Source organism: Neoarius graeffei, chromosome 3, assembly GCF_027579695.1.
Source record: "Neoarius graeffei isolate fNeoGra1 chromosome 3, fNeoGra1.pri, whole genome shotgun sequence".
NCBI lineage: Eukaryota > Metazoa > Chordata > Actinopteri > Siluriformes > Ariidae > Neoarius > Neoarius graeffei.
Genome location: NC_083571.1, coordinates 39,776,392 through 39,786,281, shown reverse-complemented (window position 1 = coordinate 39,786,281; position 9,890 = coordinate 39,776,392). Strand labels below are relative to the sequence as shown.

At 48.7% G+C, this 9,890-nt stretch overlaps 2 protein-coding genes across 2 annotated transcripts; both read right to left on the bottom strand.

Annotated features, from left to right (window-relative positions):
• Positions 1-379: 379 nt before the first annotated feature.
• On the bottom strand, positions 380-1,822 carry LOC132882794 (C-X-C motif chemokine 2-like). The gene is made up of 4 exons (XM_060915907.1): positions 1,166-1,822; positions 823-940; positions 647-733; positions 380-549 (listed from the first exon to the last, which is right to left on the bottom strand). The coding sequence occupies exons 1-4, from the start codon at positions 1,221-1,223 to the stop codon at positions 537-539; spliced, it is 276 nt and encodes a 91-aa protein (XP_060771890.1). The 5' UTR covers positions 1,224-1,822; the 3' UTR covers positions 380-536.
• A 121-nt stretch (positions 1,823-1,943) lies between these two features.
• LOC132882793 (zinc finger protein 445-like) lies at positions 1,944-9,505 on the bottom strand. Its single transcript, XM_060915906.1, has 3 exons — positions 9,448-9,505; positions 5,072-6,370; positions 1,944-2,267 (listed from the first exon to the last, which is right to left on the bottom strand). Exon 2 carries the CDS (start codon positions 6,124-6,126, stop codon positions 5,242-5,244), a length of 885 nt encoding a protein of 294 aa, XP_060771889.1. The 5' UTR covers positions 6,127-6,370; positions 9,448-9,505; the 3' UTR covers positions 1,944-2,267; positions 5,072-5,241.
• Between the last annotated feature and the right edge of the window lie 385 nt (positions 9,506-9,890).

Sequence of the window (9,890 nt, the reverse complement as noted above, 5' to 3'; positions counted from 1 at the left end):
GAACATCTGCTAAATTCCTGTAATGTTCTGTTTTCACCCCTAAGATACGTACACATTATTCCTGCTACCTGATGAGAATCAGTGAACCTGAAATTTTCATCATTTTACCATACAGTCCTGGAACTGAAGAAAGTGGTGTTACAACTGATCATAATGTCATTATAATAATGACAAATTGCTTACATATTGGATCATTATTCTATATTTTTTTAATTATTTTCTAGACTGTGGGATCATTGCAATGTGAAATGGCAGAAGATTCCGTATTTGGACTTTAGAATTATCTGCTATTTTATTTCAAACAGTTAAGATAATTAACTTGGACTCACATCACATTATTGCCCCTAGGAGATGCGAAAGAGTCATCAGACACAGAATGTATTTATTGTTCATTTTTATTAAAAAAAAGAAAGAAATAGAAAAATGACATAAATATTTAAATACATAAATAAATAGCGCAGATGAAGTCAGACACTTAAACATATATGCACACACAAATACACACAGACACTCTCAACATAGTGCAGGTTACATCTTCAGGGTGAACGGCTGCAAAAGAGAAAGCACACAGAAATTAACACAGTCCCTCAAATACCAACTGAAATGCTGGTGTAAATGAAAGTATGTGTCTGTGTGTATAACTTACTTTGCCATGATCTTCTCAATCACCTTCTTTACCCATTGTGCTTTAGTGTCTAGACAGATCTGCTGACGGCTGCCCTTCAACGTGGCTCTGATACACAGAGAGCGAGAGAGAGAGAGACAGAGATTAATGTTTATACTCAGTCATTAAGTTAGTAACGCATAGGTGAGGAGACTCACATGATTTCAGTGTGTGTGCAGTGTGGGTTCGGAGGGAAAAGTTCAACGTGCTCAATCAGTTTCCCAATACGGCGACTCTCAACTCCACTACAGCGACACCGTGGCTCAACACTCACTCCTGTAACACACACACACACCTCAGTAGCATCATAAACACTATCACAGTGTAAGCAATTCCAGACCACATCCCAAACCACCAAAGTGTGCATTAACTCCAGTGATATAGATATTGACGCTGCGAAGTAACAGAGTTTGAATGTAAGAATGTGTATGAATATAGACAGGTGTGTGTGTGTGTGTGTGTGTGTGTGTGTGTGTGTGTGTGTGTGTGTATTAGCCTTACCTACTGTCAGGGTGATGAAGACCAGGAGCATAAAAACAGACACCATCTTGCAGTTCATCCTTAAAAGCTCAACAATTTTATTGCTAATACTAATTCTAACACTTATGCTAAAACGTAGGCTTGTCCTCTGCGTTCTGTATCAGGTATGTGCAAGAGAATGTGTGAGAGTGTGTAAGGCTGGCGCGCAATTTTAAAGCCCTGTGTATATATGAGTCATTGTATGTTGCGCAACTCTGTGGTGGGGAAAGTTTGAGCTGACACAATGTTTTGTGGTCAGAGCAATGAAATAATCAACAGGAAATGTGATCTTATGCAAAGCGGAAAGTCAAGTCAGTTTATCGGTATCGCGCTTTTATCAACATTGTTGTAAAGCAGTGTAGCGCAGATAATGTGTGGGTGGAGCACAGAGGATGACAGGACAACGTTTAGATGCAGAGACGGCTTATTTATTTTCCCAAACTTTTCAGTCTAGCGGCGTAAGCCAAAACACACACACATAAACACACTCTGCATCCGCTCCCGGGTTGCGCTCCTTCCGCTCTCTCTCAGCCTCCTTAAATAGGGAGCGGTTTACTGGGAAAACACACACAAAACACAGGTTAATTATCGTCAGGTGTAGCGATTCTGCCACTCACCTTCCCTGGCTCCACCCTCCTGTCACAGACCGGCGCTTGACCACGCCCCCGCTGCCACATACCCCCACCGCCCGACTCAGGCCAGGCTCCCGTCCGGCCCGCAGCCGACTCCCCCACCCTTGACGGGAGAGGAAGTCCGCCACGACCATCTGCACCCCCGGCCTGTGGACCACCTTGAAGTTGAAGGGTTGGAGTGCCAGATACCAACGGGTGATCCGCGCGTTGGCATCCTTCATGCAGTGGAGCCACTGGAGGGGCGCGTGGTCCGAACAGAGGGTGAAAGAGCACCCCAGCAGGTAGTAACGGAGGGCGAGGACCGCCCACTTGATCGCCAGGCACTCTTTTTCAATTGTGCTGTAGTGCCCCTCACGCACTGACAGCTTCCGGCTGATGTATAGGACCGGGCGGTCCTCCCCCTCCACCCGCTGGGACAAAACGGCCCCCAGCTCTCTGTGCGACGCATCCGTCTGTAACAAAAAAGGGAGAGAGAAGTCAGGGGAGTGTAAAAGTGGCCCCCACACAGTGCAGCCTTTACCTCAGAGAAAGCCCGCTGGCACTGCTCCGTCCACTGGACCGGATCTGGCGCCCCCTTTTTAGTGAGGTCAGTCAGCAGGCTGGTGACGTCCGAATAATTAGGTATAAACCTACGATAGTAGCCAGCCAGCCCCAGGAACTGTCTCACCCCCTTTTTGGTCTTGGGCCTCGGGCAGGCCACAATCGCTGCTGTCTTATTAATTTGGGGACGCACCTGCCCGTTGCCCAAGTGGAAGCCCAGATACCGTACTTCCACCCGCCCAATCGCACACTTCTTCGGGTTGGCAGTGAGTCCCGCCCGCCTCAGCGACCTAAGGACGGCCCTCAGGTGTTGCAGGTGCCACTGCCAGTCATTACTATAAATGATGATGTCGTCTAGGTAAGCGGCCGCATAGGTGGTGTGCAGCCGGAGGACCCGGTCCATCAGCTGCTGAAACGTAGCGGGCGCCCCAAACAGCCCAAACGGAAGTGTGATGAACTGGTGTAAGCCGAACGGTGTGGAAAAGGTCGTTTTCTCTCGGGATAATGGAGTCAAGGGGATCTGCCAATATCCCTTCGTCAAATCCAGTGTCAAGTAAAAGCGAGCCGCGCCTAGTCAATCGAGCAGCTCATCAATACGAAGCATTGGGTACGCGTCGAATTTAGACACCGTGTTGACTTTTCTATAGTCCACACAGAACCGGACCGAGCCGTCGGCCTTGGGAACCAAGACCACCGGGCTGCTCCAGTCACTGTGGGACTCCTCGACGATGCCCATTTCGAGCATGGCCTGAAGTTCTTCCTGAACCACCTTTTTTTTGTGTTTGGGTAATCTATAAGGACGGCTATGCACTACCACCCCCAGGGGCGTCTCTATGTGGTGTTCTATGAGGTTAGTGTGACCGGGCAGGGGCGAGAACACATCCGAAAACTCGGCCTGCAACTGGGCGACCTCCGTGAGTTGGGTCAGGGAGAGGTGGTCTCCACAGGGGACCGGAGAGGTACGTGATGCCAATGACCCTTTTTGGACCTCCGGCCCCAGCTCCGCCTTCTCCAGAACTACCGACACCAATGCCACGGGGACCCCCTCATTCCAGAGTTTCAGCAGATTGAGGTGGTAGATCTGTAGTGCCCCCTCCCTGTCCGTTCGCCTAACCTCATAGTCGACGTCCCCGACTCGCCGTGTGACCTCAAAGGGTCCTTGCCACTTGGCGATTAATTTGGAGCTCGATGTGGGCAACAGGACGAGTACCTTATCTCCCGGAGTGAACTCTCTAAGGCGCGTGCCCTTGTTGTACAGGTGGGCTTGCCGTTCCTGGGCCTGCTGCAAATTCTCCTGAGTTAGGTGGGTGAGCGTGTGGAGTTTTGCGCGCAGATCCATAATGTACTGAATTTCGTTTTTGCTCTGTGAAGGTCCCTCCTCCCAATTTTCCCGCAGTACATCTAAGATGCCGCGCGGCTTACGCCCATATAATAATTCAAATGGGGAGAACCCCGTGGAGGCTTGGGGGACCTCTCGCACTGCAAACAACAAGGGTTTGAGCCACTTATCCCAGTTACGTGCATCCTCACTTACGAATTTTTTGATAATATTCTTGAGGGTGTGATTGAACCGTTCAACTAAATCATCCGTCTGTGGGTGATAAACGCTGGTGCGGATCTGCTTAATACCCAGTAGCCCATACAGTTCGCTCAGTGTTCGTGACATAAACGAGGTGCCTTGGTCAGTCAGAATCTCTTTCGGGATTCCAACCCAGGAGATGACGTGGAAGAGGGCCTCTGCAATACTGCGTGCTGAGATATTGCGAAGAGGCACCGCTTCCGGGTATCGCGTTGCATAGTCCACCAGAACCAATATAAAGCGGTACCCTCGTGTTGACCGATCTAATGGCCTGACGAGATCCATCCCAATTCTTTCGAACGGGGTCTCGATTAATGGTAGGGGGCGCAAGGGCACTTTTGGAATGGCCGCTGGATTTACTAACTGGCATTCGCGGCACGCCGTACACCACTTACGGACGTCACCGCGAATCCCCGGCCAATAGAATCGGGCCATTATCTGGGCAAGTGTCTTATCCTGCCTGAGGTGTCCAGCCATGGGATTAAAGTGAGCCGCCTGGAATACCAATTCCCGGCGGCTCTTTGGAATTAACAACTGGGTGACTCACTCTATCGTCTGAGTGTCCTGCGTCACTCGGTATAACCTATCCTTCAAAATGGAAAAATAGGGGAAGGACGGGGTGGCGTTCGGCTGGAGCGTTTGACCATCGATTACTCTCACTTGGTCAAACGCGTGTCGCAGAGTCTCGTCTCGCGATTGTTCCAGTGGGACATCTGCGAGGGATTCCCCAATAGAAAGAGGAGGGGCCGGCGGCTCCTCACTCTGTCGCGGAGATGACGTAGACGGCTCTGCGACTGCAGCTCCAGCCAAAGCGACACCGGGACCTTCCCCTGTCAACCGGCAGGACCCACTCTTTACTAGGCGTGCCATTAAACCCCGAAATCCCGGCCAATCAGTCCCCAAGATCAAAGAGTGGGTAAGGCGAGGATTAACTGCCGCCTTCACTATCGATTTTTCCCCTCTGAAATATATGTGGGCCGACACCAATGGGTAGCTGTGAATATCCCCATGCACACACAACACCTTCACCCCTTGTGCTCCCCCCAATGCCTCGTCTTGCACCAGGCTTTGGCGGATCGAGGTCTGATTGCAACCTGAATCCACCAACACCTGATATGTAGCCCCTTGTACACTTACCGGTATGCGATACGCTCCGGCCCGATCGAGGGCAGCCTCTGGCGCGTTGGGGATCCGCACCACTGCCCCCACCTCCATCGCTGCACACTGTTGCTGCAGGTGGCCCGGTTCCCCGCAGCGCCAGCAAACCGGCCCGGGCCTTCCCTCTGCAGCTGTGTTCTGGGGCTCACTCACCTGAGGGGGGGGAGAGACAGACACAGAAGGGAGAAATGGGAGGGCACCACGGGTGCAGCGGGCCGGCTGGGGTGGAGCCGGCCCCCGCCTCCGTGGTGGGGGAATGGGGCGAGGACGGGACAAGGGAGGAGGGGGGGAGAAAGAGAGAGAGAAGAGGAGAGAGAAGACGATGTCATCAGTTGTCCTGCCGCCGGAACAGCCGCCAAATGATCCTCCGCCAGTCCTACGGCCTGATCCAGCGACGCCGGGCGGTGGCACTGGACCCACTCCGCGGTTCCGGCTGGTAAGCGGGCGATGAACTGTTCCAGCGCCACCTGGTCGATGATTCCCTCGGCGTCGCGATCTTCGGCCCTCAGCCACCGCCAGCAGGCGTCCCAGAGCTGCTGGCCAAACGTGAATGGGCTGCCGACTTCCTCCATCCGCAGCGCACGGAAGCGCTGGCACTGCTGCTCCAGCGTGCGCCCCACGCGCTGGAGGACGGCCCAGCGAAGGTCGGCGTAGGCCAGCCGAAGGTCAGCGGGGAGCTGTAGTGCGGCCAGCTGCGCCTCTCCCATCAGGAGGGGGAGGAGGCGCGCCGCGTGCTGCTCCATCGGCCACCCCGAGGCTTCGGCGACCTGCTCAAACAAGGTGATGAAAGCCTCGGGGTCGTCCTGCGGGCCCATCTTGGTCAAGGTGAGGGGAGACCGGCCCGCGGCCGGGGCGCTGGTGGACCCCGCCGACGCGAGGAGATGCCGGAATGCCTCTCGATCTTCCTGCTGGGCCAGCACCAGGGCTTCGAAGCGGCGCTCCTGCTCCTTTTGGAGCATGACGAGTGCCTGGTGCTGGCTCTGCTGAGCCGTGGCGAGGGCGTGGACCAAGTCCGCGAACGGGGAGGATTCCATGGGGCTGCAGGACTGGTGCTCCACCTTTCCCGGGTTTCGGCACCACTGTAGTGCAGATAATGTGTGGGTGGAGCACAGAGGACGACAGGACAACGTTTAGATGCAGAGACGGCTTATTTATTTTCCCAAACTTTTCAGTCTAGCGGCGTAAGCCAAAACACACACACATAAACACACTCTGCATCCGCTCCCGGGTTGCGCTCCTTCCGCTCTCTGTCAGCCTCCTTAAATAGGGAGCGGTTTACTGGGAAAACACACACAAAACACAGGTTAATTACCGTCAGGTGTAGTGATTCTGCCACTCACCTTCCCTGGCTCCACCCTCCTGTCACAGACCGGCGCTTGACCACGCCCCCGCTGCCACAAGCAGGTTTAAAGAAAAATAAAAACTGTTCCTGACAACTGCAGTCCTAAAGTTATCATGGTGATTGTTGTCCTAAACCATTGTAGCAAAACTGTAATATGGGGCTGTCCTCCATAGGAACGATGTGATGAGAACCTCAGCCAGAAGTAGGGTACATCAGGATGGATCAGGCAGGTCGGGAGAGCTAGAGAGGTCAGCATCACTGGTGTCTCAGGATCAAAATGTAACTCGGGGGGACGACACAGGTTTTTAGGTCTGCTTGTTGTCACATAATGGTTATGAAGAGTGTACTTGTGTGCTGAGTGCAAGCAGGGACTCCAGCAAGACAAACTATAACAGCATAACTAAAAGGGAGAGCCAGAAGGCAACATGGCCATGAGGGAGCCCTGGGACATAAAACAGCAGCCATTCCACCATCAACAAACCCGAGTGAATGTGTGAGAACTGGGAGGCACAGCATCCAAACATCCCAGTTTACCAAAACACTCCATGCCTGAGGACCCTCCAGATCTACTCCTTTACCTAATAAAAACTATTAACAAAAAGCTTGGCTAAACAGATATGTTTTCAGCCTAGACTTAAACACTGAGACTGTGTCTGAGTCCCAAACACTACTTGGAAGGCTGTTCCATAACTATGGGGCTTTGTAAGAAAAGACTCTGCCCCCTGATGTAGTCTTCACTTTAACAAATACTCTGCACCTTTTAATCTAAGTAATAATGGTACTTAAAATTTTGTGAACCCTTTAGAATTTTCTATATTTCTGCATAAATATGACCTAAAGCATCATCAGATTTTCACACAAGTCCTAAAAGTAGATAAAGAGAACCCAGTTAAACAAATGAGACACAAATATTATACTTGGTAATTTAATTATTGAGGAAAATCATCCAATATTACATATCTGTGAGTGGCAAAAGTATGTGAACCTCTAGGATCAGCAGTTAATTTGAAGGTGAAATTAGAGTCAAGTGTTTTCAATCAGTGGGTTGACAATCAGGTGTGAGTGGGCACCCTGTTTTATTTAAAGAACAGGGATCTATCAAAGTCTGATCTTCACAACACATGTTTGTGGAAGTGTATCATGGCATGAACAAAAGAGATTTCTGAGGACCTCAGAAAAAGCATTGTTGATGCTCATCAGGCTGGAAAAGGCTACAAAACCATCTCTAAAGAGTTTGGACTCCACCAATCCACAGTCAGACAAATTGTGTACAAATGGAGGAAATTCAAGGCCATTGTTACCCTCCCCAGGAGTGGTCGACCAACAAAGATCACTCCAAGAGCAAGGCATGTAATAGTTGGCGAGATCACAAAGGACCCCAGGGTAATTTCTAAGCAACTGAAGGTCTCTCTCACATTGGCTAATGTTAATGTTCATGTCCACCATCAGGAGAACACTGAACAACAGTGGTGTGCATGGCAGGGTTGCAAGGAGAAAGCCACTGCTCTCCAAAAAGAACATTGCTGCTCATCTGCAGTTTGCTAAAGATCACGTGGACAAGCCAGAAGGCTATTGGAAAAATGTTTTGTGGATGGATGAGACCAAAATAGAACTTTTTGGTTTAAATGAGAAGCATTATGTTTGGAGAAAGGAAAACACTGCATTCTAGCATAAGAACCGTATCCCATCTGTGAAACATGGTGGTGGAAGTATCATGGTTGGGCCTGTTTTGCTGCATCTGGGCCAGGACGACTTGCCATCATTGAGGGAACAATGAATTCTGAATTATACCAGCGAATTCTAAAGGAAAATGTCAGGACATCTGTCCATGAACTGAATCTCAAGAGAAGGTGAGTCATGCAGCAAGACAATGACCCTAAGCATGCAAGTCGTTCTACCAAAGAATGGTTAAAGAAGAATAAAGGTAATGTTTTGGAATGGCCAAGTCAAAGTCCTGACCTTAATCCAATCGAAATGTTGTGGAAGGACCTGAAGCGAGCAGTTCATGTGAGGACACCCACCAACATCCCAGAGTTGAAGCTGTTCTGCACAGAGGAATGGGCTAAAATTCCTCCAAGCCGGTGTGCAGGACTGATCAACAGTTACCGGAAACATTTAGTTGCAGTTATTGCTGCACAAGGGGGTCACACCAGATACTGAAATCAAAGGTTCACATACTTTTGCCACTCACAAATATGCAATATTGGATCATTTTCTTCAATAAATAAATGACCAAGTATAATATTTTTGTCTCATTTGTTTAACTGGGTTCTCTTTATCTACTTTTAGGACTTGTGTGAAAATCTGATGATGTTTTAGGTCATATATATGGAATATATATAGAAAATTCTAAAGGGTTCACAAACTTTCAAGCACCACTGTAGGTGTGACGGGTCATAAAGGTCCAGAAATTTGCTCAGGTACTGTGACCTGAGACCATTCAGCACTTTAAAGGTCAATAGTGGTATTTTATAATGAATGGGAAATTTGATTGGGAGCTAATGCAGTGTGGATAAGAGAGGGGTGATGTGGTCATTTCTTCTACTTCTAGTAAGGACTCTTGCTGCTGCATTTTGGACTAACTGGAGCTTGTTTATGCATTAAGGCATTACAATAATCCAACCTAGAGGTAACAAAGGCACAAACTAGATTTTCTGCATCATGTAGTGACATTATATTTCTTATCTTCGCAATATTTCTGAGCTGAAAGAACGCTATACTTGTAATGTTATCGATACGAGTTTCAAATGAAAGGCTGAAGTCAATGATCACCTTTTACTGCTGCACATGAAGAAACAGAAAGGCCATCCAGAGTTACTGTGTGATCAGATAACCTACTTCTAGCTGCTTTATGGTCATTCCTTTGTTTTGATATTTAACCTTAGTTTTTTTCCAAGTTTCAACTCACTTCCTAAACACTCATACTTAATCACTCACATTACACAACGTCACTCTGTGTGTGTGTGTGTGTGTGTGTGTGTGTGTGTGTGTGTGTGTGTGTGTGTGTGACTACCTCATGAAGCTGCAGAAGATAATGCCAATAGTGTGCAAAGCTGTCATTAAGGTAAACCATGGCTACTTTAAAGAAAATAAGAAACATATTTTGTTTTTTAATACTTTTTTGTTTATCACATAATTCCATCTGTGTTCTTTCATAATTTTGATGGTTTTCAATATTGTTCTACAGTGTAGGAAATAGTCAAAATACAGAAAAACCGAACAGGTGTGCCCAAACTTTTGACTGTTACTGTATTTCCTCACCACACCCTGAAATTCCAGTCATGGGAAAAAGAAAGTACACCCTCTTCCAGTTACGTGGTTTTACCAATCAAGACATAACAAAAAAATCATCTGATCCTTATCACGTCCTAAAATTATGCAAATCTAACCTCAGGTGTAAAGCAACACACAACAGATTCCAATGTGTCATTATTTATTTAACAAAAACTAAGTGAA

Bases quoted from the DNA above. Each gene is read 5' to 3' on its own strand.
- LOC132882793 (XM_060915906.1), bottom strand. From the start codon at position 6,126: ATGGAATCCTCCCCGTTCGCGGACTTGGTCCACGCCCTCGCCACGGCT.
- LOC132882794 (XM_060915907.1), bottom strand. From the start codon at position 1,223: ATGAACTGCAAGATGGTGTCTGTTTTTATGCTCCTGGTCTTCATCACC. The intron at 941-1,165 runs GTAAGGCTAATA...TGTGTGTTACAG, and splicing joins CTTCATCACCCTGACAGTAG to GAGTGAGTGTTGAGCCACGG. The intron at 734-822 runs GTGAGTCTCCTC...TCTGTGTATCAG, and splicing joins TGCACACACACTGAAATCAT to AGCCACGTTGAAGGGCAGCC.